Source organism: Phoca vitulina, unplaced genomic scaffold (genome assembly GCF_004348235.1).
Source record: "Phoca vitulina isolate PV1807 unplaced genomic scaffold, GSC_HSeal_1.0 scaffold5, whole genome shotgun sequence".
NCBI lineage: Eukaryota > Metazoa > Chordata > Mammalia > Carnivora > Phocidae > Phoca > Phoca vitulina.
In genome coordinates, this window is record NW_022589708.1 from 259960 (window position 1) to 281984 (window position 22025).

The 22025-nt window shown below is 52.9% G+C and overlaps 1 protein-coding gene across 2 annotated transcripts in view; it reads left to right on the forward strand.

Moving 5' to 3' along the window:
• The window catches only part of RASA3 (RAS p21 protein activator 3), a 113688-nt gene that overhangs the window by 53485 nt on the left and 38178 nt on the right, over positions 1-22025 (forward strand). For both annotated transcript variants that reach the window (XM_032402553.1, XM_032402554.1), the window contains exons 3-5: positions 3696-3799; positions 10742-10836; positions 17515-17591. In XM_032402553.1, the coding sequence (XP_032258444.1) occupies positions 3696-3799; positions 10742-10836; positions 17515-17591 (276 nt within the window). The remainder of the gene's footprint in view (positions 1-3695; positions 3800-10741; positions 10837-17514; positions 17592-22025) is intronic.

Sequence of the window (22025 nt, forward strand, 5' to 3'; positions counted from 1 at the left end):
TATTAAAGGAAAAAGTGAACTGTATATTGGGATATATAGTGTAATCCTACTTCTATTGTGAAAATATGTGTCTCCATCCATATCTATTCCTGTTCCATATTCATCGATCTTCAGAGAAAAAATCTGGGAGGATGTACCCTATAATGTTAATTTTGGTTTTCACTTTCTGACATCTTTATGTATTTTTAAAATTTTGGTTTTTAAAAAATAGCTTTATTGAGATATAATTCACATACCACATAATTAACTTATTTAACATGTATAATTCTGTGGCTTTCAGTGTATTTGGAGTTGTAGCCATCAATTTTGGAATATTTTCATGTCCTTTTACTACCCCTATTTCTTGCGGCACTGGCCCACCGTTTGTCTCTTTGGGGCATTTTGTGAACATGGAGTCACACAGTGTTCGGCCTTTCGTGGCTTCTCTCCCTGAGCATCATGATTTCAGGGTTCATCCGTGGGTAGCAGGTGTCCGAGCTTCACTGCTCTCCGTGGCTGATGACGTTCCCCTGTCTGGACAGACCACACTTTTGTTCATCCGTTCCTCTGCCGATGGACATTTGGGTTGTTTCTGGTTTTTGGCAGTTGTGAGCACGGCCATAAACTCGCATGCACAAGTGTTTGTGTGGACGTGTGTCCCCACTGCTCTGGGCTGGATGTCTGGGAGTGAGGTTTGTTGGGCCATTTCGAGGAACGGCCACTGTTTCCAAAGCGGCTGCCCCAGCGGGCTCCGACTTCTCCACATCTCACACTTGTTATCATTATTTCTAGTTAAAAGTTATAGGAAACATTCTCATCTGTGAATGTTCCTTTTTTAAAGCAAACAATTGAGATCATAGAGGAGTAAAGAAGCACAGGGAAATCCTAAGAACATACGCGGGAGTGTGACTCAGCGTACTGTGGGAGGCCGTGTCTTTGTGGGGTACCTTGCTGAGTCTGGGAGGGACGGGCTGTAGGCAGTGCACAGCTGGTGCCGCACACGCAGCCCCCGAAGCCAGGCCGTGCTCCGTCCGGGACTCCGCCAGCCCCTCGGGGCACAAGCTTGCCGCCAAGGCTGGGTGTCCTGGTGCTGCGAGTCACGTGGAACGTGGCTCCCTCGGTCTGGCTCTCTCCTCTGGGCGCAGGCGCCGTGTTCCTGTGGCCTCTGAGGGGAAGGCTTGCCCCCGGTGGCATGACCGAGGGTATGGGACGGGAATCCGTGCACTGCCCGTGTGTAACACGCGATTAATCTGGAGACTGTGATGACCTCGAGGCTTGTGTTAGTTGTGTGGCTGTGGAATTAAAGGGTTCTGCTTCGTGGCCCATCACCCCAGAGAGGGTTCTCTGGGGTGGGGCCCGGGCAGCCGTGTTTTCTAAAAACCTGTCCGGGTAGTTCTGATTTGCAGCCTGAGGGAATTAGGGTTGGTCCCATGTGGAGAGTAGACGACCAGAGTCCCACGTACCAGGACGGGGGTCCCGGGCGGTGGGTGGGACTGTTGGTGAGACAAGAGAGCACAGTCCAGATTCACATGTGGCTTTCCCTAGAGATACCTGCCACTGGGCAAATAGAAATGTGCAGGGGAAGCCTGGGAGGCAGTTCTGATGTGTGTGTGACAGCTTGGTGGCATGGCGCCCTCTCCACCCTCTGACCCTCAGAACAACAGGGCCCCCCCTGCTCTAGTCTTGTTCAGTGAGTGAGTAAAGCACGCTCAGCCTCTCGGGTATCTGGAAGGGCAGCTCCCGAGTTGAACACACTCTGCTTTGCTGTGAGGCAGATCTCTGCTAGAATGCCCTCCCCTTGGCTCTTGCTTTCTTGGTGGTTGTCTCCCGGTGGGCTGGTCCTTCAAGACCCCAGGCCTCTGCCTGCCTCAGTTGCTTCTGGATTATTCCCTCTGGCGCCCCAACACCTTTGGCCCTGCTGGGACCACCAGCTTCCACCTCGGGTCCTCATCTTCCCACCCGGCAGATCCACTCTGCACACTCCAGGCCGATGCAGTGCCGTGTCTGCGAAGAAGGGCTCAGGCAGGTCCCACCAACATGGCTCCTATTCTAGGGAGCTGTGGCAACGTGAACAAAGCGGTTCACGTCTTCCCTGTCCCCACCCGCCGGGGCTGGCTCTCAGCTGCTGGCGGAGGAGACAGGATGATCCCAGCACCTCTGTGCTCCCGCCTGTCTGCAGGTCGGACCGCACTGGCTACATACCGTGGATACGTTGCTGCTTGAGGGGGAGGCCTTTTCCATATTTCAGAGGCCTGACCATCCTCCTCAGCCACTGCCTGGTCTGGGCTGCGCCCAGCCCCGAACCTGGCTCCCTCTCCCAGCCTGGCCTCACGAGCCTGGGGTGGGACTCAGGCAGCGTGTAGAACGGGCAGACGCCTGCCCACACCCTTGCTCCCGGGGGCTGGTGCATCTCCAGCCTGGTGGGCTGGCATGGAGCCCAGCACCTGTCCTGCATCTGGTTTCCTCATGGGGGGCGTCTCCTTGCCCCGGGAGGGGTCCATTTGCTCCATCTTCCCAGGGCTCACTGGGCCGTGCTGAGCTGATCCCGAGCTACAGAGATGAAATGTGTGTGCTTCAGCAGCTGGGCTATTTTGACTGACACATCACGTGCCTGTGTCTAAGGAGAGTTTACTGTTTGCTGATGGGGCAGTGGTGGGAAGCAGACACATGGGGTGACCCCACATCATGCCACCAAAAACACTATTCTAGGGAGCTGTGGCATTGGTCAGACGGAGAGGGACCGTCATCTTCTGGCCACTGAGAAAGAACAGTGCTAATTAAAAGTACGAACTGTCCTGACACTGCGGCGTGCATTCTGATTTCAGAGATGCTCAGACGTGGTGGGGAGGGTCATCTCAGAACGGATAAAATGTGGGCTGGAGCTGGGAGCCGCCCCGCCCTCCTCCCTCTGTTCTGGGGACGCATCCAGGGCCCTCGCAGTGAGGTTCCGCTAGGAGTACCACACCGTCCACCTTCTGCACTGTTATTCTAGCTTGAGCAGGAGTGCACGTTCCTCCTCTTCTAACCGACACAACACACCCCGTTCGCTTTCCTGACCGATCGCGTTTCCTCCTTTGGGCCTCGGCCGTAGGTGTGTGTGCCACGGTGAGCTGCTGACCATCTCGTACCCGGTGAAGCCTGTCGGGTGCCCTGCCGTTTCCAGCGTGGGTCCGCTAGCTGCAGACCATGTGTGCGGACTCAGCCCGGGCCAGCCGAGCAGTTGGGGGGCTGTTTCATGACCTCGACTGGGTTTGCAGTTCACACTGGGTCTCTGTGCACAGGGACTCACGTGCGGAGTCCGTGTGGAGGGTCAGTCAGTGGGCAGGGTCCTCTCCCCAGTGACAGGTGCGATTTCACCCCGACTTCTGGGGAAAGAGAGCATGGTCTGGAGCCGGCATGCTGGGTTTGACTGACAAGCATGAAGTGAGGCTTGCCAACCACTGCCCCGCACATTCCAAGTGTCCCAGCGGTCCTGGAGCTTGGGTCCAGCCCGGACACACACAGCAGACGTCATTGTCACTGCGGGCCGCTCACTCGGGGTGACGGGCCTTGGGGCCGATGGCAGGGACCATGCTTGTAGCCCAACGAGCAAACCACAGTTCCACATCTCACACGTGAACACAATGTGGCGTGTTGGTGAGACACGTAAGAGCGTGATTCCGTGTGTGCCCACGCTGCCCAGCTCACCTAACAGAGCCCTTCTGCTTGCTTCTCAGCCCCTTCTACGGAGAAGACTTCTACTGTGAGATCCCTCGGAGCTTTCGGCACCTGTCCTTTTACATTTTCGATAGAGATGTCTTCCGGAGGGACTCCATCATAGGTAGGTACTGAAATGGGTGTTTTCTGCATTTTCTCTGCCTCTTTTGGGCGGGGCCTCATTCTCTCGGGGGTGTGTCATCTCCTCTGGGCAGTGCCCGTCAGCATCCTTGGCCTGGCTTTTTTGGCTGTGATGAGCAGCTCTGGGAGGTGGCGGTGGGTACCTGGCTGGCCTGGTGGTGGCATCCCCCATGCCCTGGACGGGCCTCCGGAGGCCCTTCCCCGTGCCCTGGACCGGCCTCCCGAGTCCCCTGTGGCAAGGATGAGCTGCCTGAGTGCCCCCCTAACCCCGTCAACGTGTAGAGGAGCTTCACACCATGAGCTCACGTAGGAGAAAGGCTTCAGAGCTGTCCTTCAAAGTGAGGGTACAGTGACCACCAAGTGTGTCCCCAAATCCCCAGACTGCACCTGACCTGAGTTTGACAGCTCTCCATGGGGATTGGGATGGTATTGGGGTGCTCTCAGAGGCATTGGGGTCTCTCAGAGGTATTGGGGTACTTTCAGACGCCCTAGCATTTCAGTGGAGCGCTCCTGGAGAGGGAGGAGAGGTGTGGAACAGCAGAGCCTGCTTGAATCAAGAGGGTCCTTGTGTGTGGGCCCCACTGTGCACCCACACAGACCGCCACCTGCATGGGGCTCCTATAACATGCTCCCAACACCAGAAGGCTTTTAAACATGCCTCCGTTTTCTGACATGGGACTAGTCCTGCAGCGATGAGCTCCTGCTCGGCCTCTCTCCTCTGCTGCTGAGGAGTGTGTACCCCAGGTACCTAGCCCCCATCCGTGCTGGCGGACCCACATCCTCAGGGGCTGAACCTGGAGCTCCATAGTTTTGTGGAGTTCCTCAGGTGATTCTTAGAGTTAGAAGGAAACATGTACTGAATGCATTTAACAGGTGCAGGGGCTTATTCTGGGTGCTGTACAAATATGACTCCTTTAACCTTCACAGTCCTGTGCTGCAGGTGCATCTTCAACTGAGGGAACTGGTACAGACAAGCCAGATGGCTGTTAGGTGTTAGCCCGGCGTTCACACCTGCAGCTAGGGTCTCAAGTCTTCACCTCACTTTAGACCATGCGTTGCAGACTTCACGTAGAGGCAGTCGTTGGTTGAATGTGGAGGCTGTTGGGGAGGGAGAAGTCCAGGATGACTCCTGGTTATGGGTTTGCACCACCAAGTGGATGATGGGTGCTGGGACATACACAGGGCTGGAAAATGGTGCGTGTGGTCCTGGTGGAGGGTGAGGTGGGGGGAGCTGGAGATGAGGTGGTGAAGAATGAGTTCCTCATGCCAGGATGAGATACCATCTCCTGCCATGAACAGAAACCCATCATCACCAGGTACCACCGTCCACCCATCATGCACAACCAGCCATCCATGCTCCTCCACCATCAGACCACCACCATTCACCCTCCTCCACCATCCACCCTCTTCCATCATCAGACCGCCACCATCCACCCTCTGCCACTGTTACCACTCACCATCCACCCTCCTCCACCATCAGACTACCACCATCCACCCTCCTCCATCATCAGACCCCCACCATCCACCCTCCACCCATCATGCATCACCAGCCATTCACTCTCCTCTATCACCACTCACCATCCACCCTCCTCCACCATCAGACTACCACATCTACTCTCCTCCACCGTCAGACCACCACCATCCACCCTCCTCCACCATCACCACTCACCATTCACCCTCCTCCACCATCAGACCACCACCATACCCCCTCCTCCACCATCAGGCTACCATCTACCCTCCACCACCATCACTACCCACTGTCCACCATCCACCCATCATGCACCACCAGCCATCCACCCTCCTCCACCATCATACCACCACCATCCACCCTCCTCTACCATCAGACCACCACATCTACCCTCCTCCACCATCAGACCACCACCATCCACCCTCCTCCACCATCACCACCTACTCTCCACCATTACCTACCATCCATCATCCTTCATATGTTCTCCACATCCCCCACCTATTATGTAACATTTACCATTCTCCAGCCCTCAGCCTGTCCCTTCATCCACCATTTCTGTTCTACCACCCACCGTCTTCCACCACTGTCATCCAACCACTTCCAGCCCCAAATATGTCCCACTACCCAAAATCTGCTTGGTGTAAACCCATAAAGCTGCACTCATTCAGGACTCCCTGTCCCCATTTATATCTGTCCTAGCCCTGGGCATATATTTCTCATTTTTTGGAATGGAACCATGTGACTGGGTTTTCTTCCACCTGAAGAGGGTAGCTCTGCATGGTTCAGGACAACAGGATGACAGATACCAGCCTCAGGCCGGGGAGGCCCTTCTTCGGCAACACCTATTGGTTGGAAGGGAGCATTCTTCCTGTTGCACCAAAAGTTCTTTTACCTTGTGCCTCCTGTGGTGGGAGCCACCTTGAGCATGCTGCCCCTCCCTGCATTCCTAGTCCAGCAAAGATGGGTGGTGCTGCTGTTGACCCATTCATCCCTGGGTGGAGGTTTGGGCTGTTTCCAGTTTTTAGTGATTGTGAATAAAGCTGCCAGGAATACTCTTCTGCATCTTTACATTGACACATGTTTTCATTTCTCTTAGTAGAGACCTGAGAGGCAGATTGCTGGGGTGTATTGAAAGATGGCAGAATTTGCCACTCCAAAATATGCACTTTGGCATAAGGTTTAATTTGAACTGAAGGCAGTTGAGAATAAGCAGACACAAGAAAAGATCTCCAGCCTGCCTGAAAAGCAGGACATGAATTGTGCAGAAGTTAATCACCAAGACAACTCTAGAGCCCTATTAGGCTGGAGGTGACACTGGAGGGGTCTACATGACCCACCTTTGTCTGCCACTGGCCCCTTCCTGCAGTTTTTGCCCTGGAAGCCCAGTGGCCTTTCCTTGGTCTGTCTCTTCTCTGAAAATTTGTTGTTGTTTTAGGTTAAGATGCTATAGAAGTGCAAGTTCTTGCTCACTGCTGAGTTTCCCCCGGGTATATTTGAGACGTGTTAATAAACTTCCCTTTGTTGTCCTCTTATTAATCTTTCTTCTGTTGCAGAGCCTAAGAGAACCTAGAAGAGTGGGAGAAAAAAGGTTTTCCCTCCCCTATTGTGTGTGTTTACCTCTGTTAGAGACTGCCAAGCCCTTCTCCCGTATGACTGCGCCATCTTGAGTTTTCCCAGCCGCGTGAGAGTCCCAGGTGCCACACAGACTCTCAGCGCTCAGAATTGTCAGTTTTTATTTTTAACCCATTTATGCCATCCTGATACGGGTGTAGTAGTATCTCATTGTGGTTTTTATTGCATTTTCTGACGAAGAATGAGGCTGGGCATGTTTTCATGTGTTTATTGTCTGTATCTCTTCTTTGGTAAATTGTTCAAATCTTTTGCCCTTTTAATTAGGTGGTTTTATTATCGAGTTTTAAAAGTTTTTTGTGTATACTTGATACAAGTTCTCCATGAGATACTTGTTTTACAAATATTTTCTTCGTCTTTGTTCTTTTCATTTTCTTACCAGTGTCTCTCAAAGCCCAGAAGTCTTTAATTTTGATGAAGTCCAGTTTGTCAGAATTCTTTTACAGTTTATATTTTTGGTGTCATAACTAAGAAATCTTTGCCTACTCCAGGGTGTGGAGATTTCCTTCTTTTTTTCTTTCTTTTTTTTTTTTTTTTAAGGAAGTTTATGGTTTTAGCTCCTACGTTTAGATCTATTTCAGGTAAATTGTACATCTGACACACAAAGTTCATTTTTCTCCTTGTAAACGTCCAGTTGTACCAGCATCATTTATTGAAAAACTATCCTTTCTCCATTGAATTACCTTGGTGCCTTCTTGAAAATCACCCAGGTTTATGTGTATGGGCCTATCTCTGGCTTCTCTAGGCTGTTCCATTGATCTGTACCCCTTTCCTTGCTCCAATACCCAGGGTCTTGGTGCCTGTGGCCTCAGCCCGTCTCAAGTCAGCGGTGTGATTGTCCCAACTCTGTTCTTTTCCAAACTTGTTTTGCTATTCTAGGCCCTTTGAATTGTCACTTATATTTTTTAATCAGCTTCTCAATTTCCCAAACCACTGAGATTGCATAGGTGTATAGATTAATTTGGGGGAGCAGTAACATCTTAACAGAATGGAGTCTTCAGACCCTCCAATAGGGCACGTACTTGGTCTTCCTTAATCTCTCTCATCAGTGTTTGTGATATGTTTTCAGCATACGCATCTTGCGTGTGTGTGTGTGTGTGTATTTAAATTTATCCCTCTGTATTTTATTCTTTTTTTAAGATTTTATTTATTTGTGAGAGAGAGAATGAGAGACAGAGAACATGAGAGGGAGGAGGGTCAGAGGGAGAAGCAGACTCCCCGCTGAGCAGGGAGCCTGATGCGGGACTCGATCCCAGGACTCCAGGATCATGACCTGAGCCGAAGGCAGTCGCTTAACCAACTGAGCCACCCAGGCGCCCTATCTGTCTGTATTTTATGTTTTTGATGGAGTAGACGAAGATTTCTTAGGCAGCACACCAGGGGCACAAGCCATCAAAGCATCATTTTGTGAATGGTCCTGTTGGTTTTTTTTTATTTTTTTTATTTCAATCCTTATTCTCATTGTTTGCACAAATACAACTGATTTTTATGTATGGACTTTATATTCTGTGGTCCTGCTGAACACTCCTGTTCTAGCTTTTCTTGTAGGTTTTCCTATAGCTTCTGTGAATAAGACCTTATTTCTTCCTTTCCAGTGTGTGTGCTCTGTTTCTTTTCCTTGCCTCCAGGCCCTAACTAGGACACCAGGTTGAGTGGAGTGAGTCATAGGAACAAGCATCTGTCCCACAGGCTTGTCTCAGGAGGCATCTGTCTGTCCTCATCAGGTCTGACCTTAGCTAGCCTTCTTGCAGGTTTCACCCCAGTCCTCTGTACCTGGTTCCCCACGCCACCTGCCCTCCGTCGTGCTCCTTGCCACATGCCGTCTTCTGCACAGGCCCTGAGGCTTGGGTTCTTAGTGCGTGATGGCAGCACCACCTCTGTCCACATGAGACCGTGAGGCCCAGGTGGTCTAGTGACCTTTTGATGTCTCTCAGGTAGATTGGGACACATTTAAGTAGATATTATAGTTCATAGGTCACGTATTCTCTCCGAACAGCGTTTAGAAACACTAAACGTGTCTAAAAAGTACACATTTGTATACTAAGTAATGATGTATAAGTTGTGGGATTCATATAAGCATTAAATATGCAATTCCTCCCTATTTCAGCTAAAGCTCATAAAAGCATTGTAATGACTTAACATCTCAAATCTCAAATATAATCCTCTTATCCAGCTGAACTAATCACAGTCTGAAGATTTATCTTTTTTCAGTGAAATATACTGCCCAATTCAATTCCAATAATTTTTTTTCATGTGGCTTTATTCCCTTGAGACTTAAAAACCACATTCCCACTGCGGGGGATGGAGTTTGCTGGAGCTGCCAAGAGAGGAAGGGTAGTCTTCCCTCCTGCTGGGGGTGTGCTGGGGGATGGTGAGAGGCGGGGGGGAGGCCAGGTGTTGGGGGCGGGGGGGACTGAGGCAGGGAAGGAGCAGGGGTCCTGAGGGAGCCATCCTGCCCTGTAACTTGGTGATGCTGGAGGAAATCCCACATCCCTGTAATTTGGGCTGCTCTCCCATTTCTTTGGAGTGTCGTCTGCGGACTTTGCCCACTACGTGTCTCTGCACCTGCCTCTCTTGCTCTCCACCCCCTCCCTTCCTGCCCCCCTGCCAACTGCGAGCAGTAGCTTTAACGTGTCCTGCAGTCTGTGGCTACACAGGATCTGGCTCCAGACGGCTCTCGGAGGTGAGAGCTGAAGCAGCGGGGTCCAGGTGGGCAGTGGCATGGATGCCGGGGGTGCTAATGTGCTGTATCCACTTCAGGGGGACACAAGTACTGGCCTTGCCGACGAGCCCTGGTGGGGTGACCCAGGGTCTTTCCCAAGGCTGTTTCATGGCTGGGAAGTGCGAGGTTCCTTCCCTTTGAGAATATGAAGTGATGTAAGTGATGGTTCCACGGGCAGGGTGATGGGGGCTGATGGCAGTGATGGTGGGACTCAGTCGTCCCGACTCCCCAGGCCCCAGCCCTCTGCCCATGAAATGGCTTTTCTGTACATGTGTTGCCTTCCAAACCCCATCTCTGCCCTGTGGGTAGGTCTCACGGGGTCTGGAGTCCAGGGCAGGGTCGGCCGGCCGAGTTCTCAGAACGAGGTTGAAAGCCGTCAGGGAGGAAGCCTTTTTCTCTACCCACCGAGGTTCTCCGGCAGGGCCTGTAACATTGGAAGAGAGGAACAGTTCCTTAACGCCTGTAGCTTATGTCAGGCAGGAGACAAGGACCTCGAAGAGCTGGCTGGACTTGTGCAGAGGAGGGGTCCACACCTGGAAAAGTGACCCGACAAGGGGAGAGGCTTTAGGCTCCCCAGGGTGGCAGGCTGTGGGGAGGCAAGCACGTGGGGCTGAGTGGAGTCAGGAGTCAGGTTCGCTGGTGCAGGACCATCTTGGGCCCCTGTTTGACTTCACCGGAACACCTCCCGGGAGAGGCTCCACGGCAACCCTCACTCCCCACAAGTTTGTGTGGGTAGCTCTGGGAGGGCCTCTTTCTGCACCTGCTAGTTCTCATTTGCTGCCAGCTCAAAGTGGCCTATTTTGGGGTGTCCTATGCTGAGCTCCCAAGGACCCGACAGAAGGACAGGCTTTTCTTTTCCTAAAACCTCGTATGGAGAAGCAGAATGGCGGCAGCCCCAGCCAGGTCTCACGAGAGGCCTTCCGGATGCAACATTGCCCGTATTGATCTTACTGGAGGGAAGACAGCGTGGTGTTAGCTGTTTACCCAGTTATCTGTTCTGGAGTCTCCTGTTGGAGAAAATTGGCACTGATCGTGGAGAGAGTTCCACTTATTGTTTTGGGGGATTTCTTCCCTCTTGTGACGCTTTTCCTCTGTCTGTGTTGTAGGGAAGGTGGCCATTCAGAAGGAAGACTTGCCGAAGTATCATAACAGGGACACTTGGTTCCAGCTGCAGCACGTGGACGCCGACTCAGAAGTGCAGGTGAGGCCTCGGTGGGGCGCGTGGGAGGGGAGGGGACTTTGGTCTTACCAGGGAATGGTAGTAGCAAGTTACGTCCTCTTACAGCGAATACAGGCATGTTAGCCTTGTTTATTCTTTTGGTTATTGTCACAGTTTGTCATGTGTGATTGAAACAGCTTTAAAAGTATAAAATTTGAAAGGACAATAATTACACATAATTGAAGTAAAGAAAAAAATAGCGGCAGGCAGAAGTAAAGCTTGGGACGGGGGCCATGCATGGAGCCTCACGCTGTAGGTCCGGTTGCCAGAGGGGCCTGCATGCATTTTCAGCTCCTGCACGTAACAGACAAGGGTTTGGAGTGAAGAGAAGTGACCAGTCACTGAGTTTCCCATCGTCTGAAGCGTCCCCAGGGCTCCCCTGGCTCTCCTGGGCCATGTGTCACCTGGGACTGCCCCCCCGCCCAGCAGAAGGGGCTTCCCCCGGCAGAGGAGACTGTGGGACCCCAGTTCCCACCCTCCCTCCCCTGTAATGGGCGCACTGCCCATGCCAAGCTTCTGGGACAGCACCCTTTGGGAGGGCAGCCCTGCTTGTGTGGTTCCAGCTGAGCTCCTCACCCCACGCTGGCATCTGGAGTCCATGATGGGGAACCCTGACCCACAGCACAGTGCCCCGACGTCAAACGAGCATTTTCATCAGTGGTCCCGTGAGTTGCCAGGCCGTGGCCAGGGTGTGTGACCCAGCATAGAGTCTGGCAGGCCAGGCTCAGAACGCCTAACCCATCAAGACTGTTTCCTCCTCTGTGAATACTAGACAGTGCTTGATGTAGCAGAATCCCCGACGTAGGTGGCCGGTGAGGCCCTCCCCTGCCCCTCCTGGCGCACCCACCCCCGCGCACCTGTCGAGCTGCTTGCTCTCTGCTTCCTTGTAGACCCTCGGGCTCAGCGGAGCTCTGAGGAGAGGGCAGAGCACGTGGGGTTTCTGGGATCAATCCACAGACTTGGAGAAAGAAGCAGTGGGAGGGAAGGGTTGAGGAGCTGAGCCAAAGAGAGACATTGTCACGTGCCTCACACTTAATCCTGGCCAAGGGGCCCATGCGTGCTGCAGAAATTAGCAGACGCAGCAACTCCTGCAGGATTCGTGTCTGCCCGAGGTGCCAGTGATGATGAGTGCTGGCACCAGGAACGCACGGCCAGCCGCTCCTGCTCAGACCGCTGGGAAACCTGTCTGCAGGAGGAGGGCGGCAGGGGCCATGTGCGCTGTGACAGGAGGCGTTCCTGCCGTTTGTTCTGGTGATTTCCCCGTCCCTTTTGCTCTGCAGGGGGACAGCCCATGGCGCTGTGATGAGAATGCGCCCGCAAGCAGCCCGCCACAGTGTGTCTTTACCACGCTCTTCACACTGTCCCCTCTGACCAGAGTTTGATGTCACCATCGAGTGTAGCTTGTCTTCCTTCTCACCTTGTTTGTAAACGTAACTTTTAATTTTGAAATGGCTTCAGATTCATTGGAAGTCACAAAAATGGTACACAGGGAATAATGATGAGCAAACTGTGTACTCTCCTGTTTAGACTTAACAACAGAGCACAGTGAAGAAAGGCCGTGTTCCTTCACCTTGTTCTCCTCATGGCAGCATCCTGCTCACTGGTCATGGCAGGCACACGGACATTCCTGCAATCCACGGACCTCATTCAGATCTCGCCAGTTTAACGTGTTTGCACACGTACCAGTGTGTGTGTATATCATGTGTATACACACCTGTGTATCACACGTGTGCACCTGTGCATGTATATCACACGTGTGCACCTGTGCGTGTGTATCACACACGTGCACCTGTGTATCACACGTGTGCACCTGTGCGTGTGTATCACACACATGCACCTGTGTATCACACGTGTGCGCCTGTGCGTGTGTATCACACGCGTGCACCTGTGTATCACACGTGTGCACCTGTGTGTGTATATCACACGCGTGCACCTGTGTATCCTGTGCATTTTGTCACGTGTGTAGGTTTGTGTGATCACCACCACAGTCAAGATCCAGAACCACTCCGTCACCATAAAACTCACAAACATGGGTGTGTGTTGATCATACACTGTATGGAATATCTGGGCTATGTCCTACTGATGTGTTTTGCATGCTTGTGGATGAGGTCCTTGTCCTTCTGAGCCTGATTCCTGCCATCTTTGAGAGGGGATACTGCCTCTAGCTGGGTCAGTTTCCTGGGAATCTGAATCATGAACAGAGAATGGGTGTTGCCAGGCCTGTGAAGACAGAAGGAAGGACGGTGTACGGATCGCCTGCCGAGTTCCCTGTGCTGGTTCCTTCTCAGAGTGCATACTGAGGAAGTGCAGAGCTCCCCTAGATTCAAACTGCCTTTAGAAGTGCGTTACAGTCTTTCCCTACAGCCATATTTTTGTTCCAAAATGTCACATTTACGGTTTTAGAAGGGCAGAGGATGGCATATGGTTTCTTGAATCCATCTGTTCTATAATTTGCAGTAAAAGGCATGTGTCAGAAAGTGTCACAAAACTGGGGCCAATGAGAGATGGAGTCACAGCAGTGAGGGAAAAGGTGATTTAAAGAATTTCTTCTTCCTTCTGGAATTGGTATTTTTAAAGGTCTCTGGAAAATCACTTTATTTAAAAGGAATTAGTTGCTGTGTTCCTTCCCTGACCCTGGGTGGGTAGTATGAGAACGAAGCGGTTGGCAGGGAGGGGTCCTTCCTGGTATCGAAATGGAGAGGGAGACGGTCCCCCAGCCGTACCGGAGCGGGCCCGGGGGTCCTTCCCCGGCCCCCCCCAAGGATGCCCAGCTGAGCTCTTCTGTTTTAGTAGACCTGCTGTGAAGGTCTGTGAGCTCTGACAGCAAATCTTTAGTAGCAGGATGGAAGCTCTGGAGTTGTGTCCGTCTGTGTGTCAGACAGTCCTGCTGGGAGGGTTCCCAGTAGGCTGCGTCTGCAGTTGTCGGCATACAAGGACCCAGCTCTGAATCTTTCTGTGGGTTTAGGGGATCGAGGGAGGGAAGGGCCGGCTGGACCTCTGTCCTCCTCCATGCATTGTTTCTGGATTATTCTCTCATCTTCTGTTTTCAAATTAGTCTTGCTGCTCTTGGCACCAAGGTCCAAGTGCTCGGTGGTCTGGGTCCCTGTGTGCTGACCCCCACCCCGGCCCCGAAGCCCATGCAGACCGGGGCTCGATGGGACAGGGAGGGCGTGCTCTGGTGCTGTGACCACAGACCGTGGTCGGGGTCCTCTCCGCAGGCCAGGATCTGACACTTTCCTGAGAAAAATGTTTGGGAGCCACTGGTGCTTTTTTTTTTTAAATTAGTAAACCTTTTTCAGGCAATTTTATGTTTGCAGAAAAATGAACAGAAAATAGAAGGAACTCCCATGTCCTTGTCCCACCTGGCCCCTGTGGCTAATATCCCACGGTGCTTTTGTTACGGTTGGTGAGCCGACGTGGCTCAAAGGCTGTGCACTCCTCTGGTTGGACAGAGGGTGGTGTCGGGGAGCCCCGCTTGCAGTCCCACAGGATGGCCTCATGGGATTGCCGGCGACGGCCCCTCTCTCGTTCCTTATTAGTTTCTTAGTTAGCTTGACTAGAGGTTTAATCAATTTTATTGATTTCTGTTCTGATTCTGTTATTTCTTTTTTTCTGCTCACTTTGGATTTAATTTGATATTTTTCTTCTAGATTTCTTACATTATTGAGGTTAGATCTCTCCTCTCAAATGTGTGTGGTCGCTGCTATAGATTTCCCCATAAGCACTGCTTTCGCTGCGTCCCACATGTTGTGATAAGTTTTATTTTCATTTTCATTTATGAAAAGAAGTGAATTAAAAATATCTCTGTTTCTCTTGAGACTTTTTTTTGGCCTGTTTGTTATTTAGAGGTATGCTGGTTAATCTTCAAATATTTAGGGATTATTAAGCTGTCTTTCTGCTCTTGATTTCCAGTTTCATTTCCGTTCTTCTGAGAGCAGACACTGTGTGATTTGTGGCCCAGGACGGCCATGCTGATGCGCCCTCCAAGCAGAGACTGCTTTCTCTGCAGCTGGATGGGGAGTTCACAGGCGGCAGCTGGAGCCAAGGGGTCGGGGCGCTGCTCATCTCCCAGTTGCTGTTTAGACTTCTTATCATTTACCTTAAATAAAAATGGGGAAAACTGTCAAATCAGCATTTTTAATGCACCATCCTAAGACTTTTTTCTTCTTACAGAAGCAGGGACGCTTGGCTGAGTCTTGGCCCCAGCCTGGGTTCTGGGTGCCGCCCCCGGAGCCCCACCCTCCCCTCCTGCCCTCAGCTCAGCGTGTGGGGCCAGGGACTGTTGAGGTCAAAACAAGCCCAGGGTCAGATTCTTCGAGGGCAGAGTGGAGTTCAGTGGGTGTCAAATGCTGTGCGGAGGCTGAGCTGGAAGACCGGCATTTCCTGCCGGTCCTGCGGTGGAGGGTGTGGCCCCCCCCCCCCCCCGGGTGTCACCCTCAGGGCACGCCCAAACCCTCCATCTGCTGCACAGGGACAGATGGGAACTTTTCAACTGCAGCTTTATTGGTTAACTTCTGGGGGCGGGGGCGTCCTTTCAGTGCCATGCAGTGTTTGTATTGTTTTGTGTTCCCTCCCAAATCTCCAGAATATGGTGGCCACACGCCTTGGCTGACAGTATCTGCCCCTTGGTTAGGAAGTGCTCGCCCCCGAGAGGAAGCGCGGCAGCTACGGGGTCTGCTGCCGCCCATGTGTTCGTCCTCTTCTTGGAAAAACAGGAAATGGACCATGGGTCGTCTGCGGTGGGGTTCCGTCTCAGCCCGGACACATTCTCTCACTTCTCAGAGCCCATCGAAAATAAAGCAGTGATGTGTCCCTGAAGCGGCCGTGGCCAGTCTTAAAATTAAGCCAGGGAAGAGTTGGAGCCCAGTGCACCGGAGAACGCAGCTGAAGAACACAAACCTTACGGGAGCCCGTTCTGTGACAAGCCCTTACTCTGTTCTGTGATCTTGAGCTTTCGCCCTGCATTTGGCTTTTGGCTGAGGAGGGCGGGCTGCCTGTCGGCCCGAGCCTCAGCGTCCTCCCCATAGCAGGACGGCAGGGCCTGCCCCAGGCGATGCTTCGGGAAGCCCGGAGCCTGGCCTGGCTCAGTGAGAGGGAGCTGCAGGAGGCCAGCTGGCTGGGGACGCTGCCGACAGCGTGGCTGTGTATTTGCCCCACCTGCAGAGCCAGCTAGTGCTGAGGCCCCCCTCTCGTGGGCTGGGCGGGCACAGAGGGTGATGCTGCGTCACGGGGCCTGCTGTCAGCACCCCTGTCAGATGAGGGGCCTTCCAAGGCAGAAGCTCCCCGGGCTCTGTGGGAAGGCCCGCTGGTTCCCTTGGGAAGCCGGCTGTTCCCGGCAAGCGCGTCCCTCCATGAGCACCCGGGCCGTGTGTGGCAGGAGCCACTCAGAGCCCTTGGTGGATGCTGAGTCTGTGCTCTGGACGCTGGGTGCTGCCCAGGGTCGCGCAGCTGTGATGCTGGTCTGGTCCCACCATCCAGGACATATCGCTGCCCCCTCCCTGAGGCCACTGGTCCTGCAGGTGAGGGAAGGGCCGGGAAGGGCAGGGGCTGGCCTTGCCTGCAGCTGGAGAGGGGCAGGCTCCCCGGGGCCTTGGTGCCCATCTCCTCCGTGTACGTCAGGTCTCCCGTGTCAGAGTCGTGGGCGAGCCGGAGGACCTGGGAGGCTGGCCTCCAGCAGAGCGCTGTGCAGGGGTCCCAAGTCGCAGGAAGACCAGAGCAGTGGCCGCCGCGTTCAGAGGGGCGAACTCAGGAGGCCAGTGGGGGCGCCGCTGAGTAGTCCTGCCCACACTCCCCCCGGCCCACCCATCTGTCCGTCCGTCTGGGGCCCTGGATTCTTCTAGGACAAGGCAGCGTTCAGAGGGTCCTCCCCAAGCTTCACAGTCTAGAAGTTTTAGTCGGAAAGGATTGTGGAAATGATCAAGGTTAGCCTCTTTTCTAATTAAAAGACTTTTAATTTGGGGGCTCCTGGGTGGCTCAGTCGGTGGAGCATCTGACTCTTGATCTCAGCTCAGGTCTTGCTCTTGGGGTTGTGAGTTCGAGCCCCGCACTGGGCTCCGTGCTGGGCTGAGCCTACTTGAAGAAATGTTGATATTCACGCTGTAGTGTGTTCTCATATAATTGTCAGTGTGTCACACCTGCGGCTGCTGGATATCTCTGAGGGAGCGGGCTCCTCTTCTTCGAAGCACTGAGAGCCTGGGGCAGAGTTGTCCGCGCCTGCGGAGGGCTCAGTGTCAGATGAAGGGCACAGCCTGAAGCCAGCAAGCAGGCGTGGGGGGGGGCGGCACCCCATACCTGTGCTGTCGGACCTCTTTCTTCTGGAACAGCGGTCTGGGGGGGCCGTGCCCTCTCCTGGTCCCTGGGACCTGAGTGGGGGGGCATGCCCTGTCCTGGTCCCTGGGACCTGCGTGGGTCCGGGGGGGCCGTGCCCTCTCCTGGTCCCTGGGACCTGAGTGGGGGGGCATGCCCTGTCCTGGTCCCTGGGACCTGCGTGGGTCCGGGGGGGCCGTGCCCTGTCCTGGTCCCTGGGACCTGAGTGGAGTGGGGGAAGTGCTGCGGATACCATGTGGGGTCAGGCAGCTTCATGTCTGTGAGTGGAGACGTTGGGAGCGCTCCCCTGCATGTGGCCATCCCCTCATGACCCTCTGTCCTTGTGCCTTTCAGGGCAAAGTCCACCTGGAGCTGAGGCTGAGTGAGGTTATCACCGACACGGGCGTTGTCTGCCACAAGCTGGCCACGCGGTAAGACACGGACGGCTGGTCTTCCCGGGAGTAGTAACTCTGAGCCCAGGGGGTGAGACGGGTTGTTTTTCAAACACATGAACCAGGATTCCCGGAGTTGGTGATTCCCCACGATGGTACTGTTTCTAGAGTTCTGGCACATTCTTCATGTCCTCATTAAAGCAGACGCTCATCCTAGTAGCTTTTGCAGGTAGCCACGGTCAGGGAGACATAAGACGGAGGTGCTGTCTGGGCCCGGGCGATACATATGACGGCACTGTGTGGTGGTGTGTGCAAGGCTGGTCGGCAGGCCTAGGGCCTGAACTCAGACCGCCCACCCCGAATCCAGAGCTCCTTCTACCTGTCATGCTTGGTGAGCATGAACGTCTGTGCACGTGTCTAAACATGTTCTCCATACTTTGTGGTGCGCTCTTGACATTTAGGGTCACGGATCCCATAGGTCATCTGGAGGAGGCTGAGGACTCTCAGATGCGAGCTCGCACACGTGTGCAGGGTCCTTGCCCTCTGACCCCTACGAGGCCTCGGGGCATGCACACCCCGCCGGTACTCCATTCTCTTGCTGCCTGCCCCGTGGGCCCCACGTGTATCTTTACCAACAACACCTGCAGCTGTTTGGGATCCTGTGGGCAGCTGTCAGAGGTGTGTGCTGGTCCTTCCCGCTGTGGCCCGCGTGTGTGAAGTGAAGGACAGTTGGGAGGGACTCCTGAGAAGAGGAAGTGAAGGTGTGCAGAAACCAGTCCTCTGGCATTAAGAGACCCGTGAGAGAGACCAGACGCTCCAGCTTTCTTCATCTTCGGAGAGACGCTTTCCCGAATTCATCTCTTAACCGTCTCTGGCCAGCAAGGGCTTCAGTGAGATTGGGTGATGCCCTTTTCTTGGGCTCAGACTCCCAAATTCCGCTTTAGGATTGTGCGCCCTCTGTCCTGTCACAGGGCCCGGGGGCAGGGGGTGGTTGTGTATGCAAGGAGTTTTCGCCGTTGTCTGCTGCCCCCGGAGGGCCCTGCCCCGCTGCCCACAGCGCTGTTTGAATTCGTCTGTTGGCTGAAGATGGCCTCTGGTTGTTCAGGCTACGGGGCTGTCACTGTAGAACACGCAGGAGGACGTATGGAGGAGCAGGTATAGGACGTGGTGTAGCGTGGGATGCTGTGTAGGACACAGGGATCTTTGTCCTCCATTCCTTCAGTGCTCCCATTCTTCTTAAAATAGTTGCTGTGCTCTTAGACCTGGTAGCAGTGAGGAGAGACTTGCCTGTTTTCTTGTTTATTTATAGGTCTATCCCTTGTTCCAAAACAACTTAAGGCTTTTTAAAAGCAGACTTACATAGAATAAGGAGTGTGCTTTAGCGGTGGGGAGACAGAATGGACCAGGCTGGGCAGAGACCTGAGGCAAGTGAACGCAGGAGAAGGGTGCCAGGATCCCTGTCCTGAGAGCTGCCCTGTCCAGCCATACATCTGCATGACGGAGGCAGATGTGAACCATTTGTCCAGGAGTAGTAGTGGTCCTGATCAGAGGACCACAGGTGTGGCGCCCGGAGCAAGAGACTGATAGATCACAGCTACCCACCCTGCCGTCCCCCCCGTCCCCACCCACCATCCACACTGTCCACGCCGTCCCAACCCACCCCGAGTCCCCGCTATCCACGCCATCCATACTGTCCCCACCTGTCTCCACCCACTCCCAAAGTCCCCACTGTCCCCACCTGTCCCCACCTATCCCCACCCACCCCCAAAGTCCCCACCGTCCCCACCTGTCCCCACCCACCCCCAGAGTGCCTGCCATCCACGCTATCGCTGCCAACCATGGAAGCTCCTCAGACATTTTCCTGAGAAAGTCTTCTTAGTTAAAGCACCAGGGATTTGCTTGGTTTCTGCATCTCTTGCTTCTTCCTAGTGCATACTAGTACATACACTAGCACACACGCAAATACACTACTATGCACACTAGTACACACGCTAGCACACATGCTAGTACACACAGTATGCACACTAGTACACGCATTAGTACACACACTACTATGCATGCTAGTACACACGCTAGCACGCACGCTAGTACACACTACTATGCACACTAGTACACACAGTACACACTACTATGCACGCTAGTACACACGCTAGCACGCACGCTGGTACACACACTACTATGCACACTAGTACACGCATTAGTACACACGCTAGCATGCACGCTAGTACACACACTATGCACACTAGTACACGCATTAGTACACACACTACTATGCACGCTAGTGCACTAACACGCACGCTAGTACACACTAGTATGCACACTAGTACACACACTACTATGCACGCTAGTACACACGCTAGCACGCACGCTAGTACACACACTACTGTGCACACTAGTACACGCATTAGTACATACACTACTATGCACACTAGTACACACACACTACTATGCACGCTAGTACACATGCTAGCACGCACGCTAGTACACTACTATGCACACTAGTACACGCATTAGTAGACACACCACTGTGCATGCTAGTACACACGCTAGCACGCACGCTAGTACACAGACTATGCACACTAGTACACACAGTACACACACTACTATGCACGCTAGTACACACGCTAGCACGCACTCAACTACACATGCTAGCACGCACACTAGCACACACTACTATGCAGGCTAGTACGCACACTAGTATGCGTGCTAGCATGCACTCTGCATGCTAGCACACACCCTAGCACACACGCTAGCACGCATGCTAGTACACACACTACTATGCACACTAGTACACATGCTAGCATGCACTCAACTACACATGCTAGCACGCCACTAGCACACACTACTACGCAGGCTAGTACGCACACTAGTACGCACGCTAGCACGCACTCTATGCACGCTAGCACACACCGTAGTACACACACTAGCACGCACGCTAGTACACACACTACTATGCATACTAGTACACACATTAGTACACAGACTACTATGCACACTAGTACACACGCTAACACACACTCAACTACACATGCTAGCACGCACACTAGCACACACTACTACGCAGGCTAGTACGCACACTAGTACACACGCTAGCACACACTCTGCACGCTAGCACACACCCTAGTACACATGCTAGCACGCACGCTAGTACACACACTACTATGCACACTAGTACACACATTAGTACACACACTACTATGCACGCGAGTACACATGCTAGCACGCACTCAACTACACATGCTAGCACGCACACTAGCACACACTGCTACGCAGGCTAGTACACACACTAGTATGCACACTAGCACGCACTCTATGCACGCTAGCACACACCCTAGTACACACGCTAGCACGCATGCTAGTACACACACTAGCACACACGCTAGCATGCACACTAGCACACTACTACACATGCTAATACACATGCTAGTACACACACTACGCACACTAGCACCCACTCTAGTAGTGACTACTACACACGCTAGTACACACAGTAGTACACACGCTAGCATGCACACTAGCACACATGAGCATGCACACTATTATGCATGCTAGTACACACAGTAGTACACACACTACTATGCATGCTAGTAACACTACGTATGCTAGTATATACTCTAGCATGCACTCAACTACACACGCTAGCACGCACACTAGCACACACTATGCACGCTAGTACGCATGCTAGCACACACCCTAGTACACACGCCAATACACTAGTACACACACTAGCACACACTCCATTACACATGCTTGCACGCACGCTAGCACACTACTATACACGCTAGTACACACTACTGCGCACACTAGCACACACTAGTACATGTTAGCATGGACGCTGGTACACTCACTGGCATGCACGCTAGTACACACACTAGTACACACATTAGCACATGCCAACACGCGTGACTACACCCTAATATGCATACTAGTATATACTCGTACATAACACTGATACACTAGCATACGTAGTCCACTTGCTAGTACAGACCAGCACATACTAGTACCCGTACTAGCACACACGAACATGCCTAGTATGCACTAGTACACATGCTAGTACACTTTAGTATACATGCCAGCACACACGCTAGTACACTAGCAAACACCCTAGTACACATGCTAGCGCACACAATACACATTATCAGGCACATTAGTACACACACTAGCACACATAGCACACTAGTACACATGCTAGCATACGCACTAGCACACGTTAGCACATGCTAGTGTGCATGACTACATGCTAATATACATACTAGTATATACTTGTACATAACACTGATACACTAGCACACATAGTACACTTATTATTATAGATCAGCACATACTAGTACCCATATTAGCACACATGAACATGCCTAGTACACATGATAGTACACATGAACGCACACTCGTACACACGCTAGCACAATGCTAGTACACATGCTAGTACATGCTAGTACACACTAGTACACATGCTAGCACAATGCTAGTACA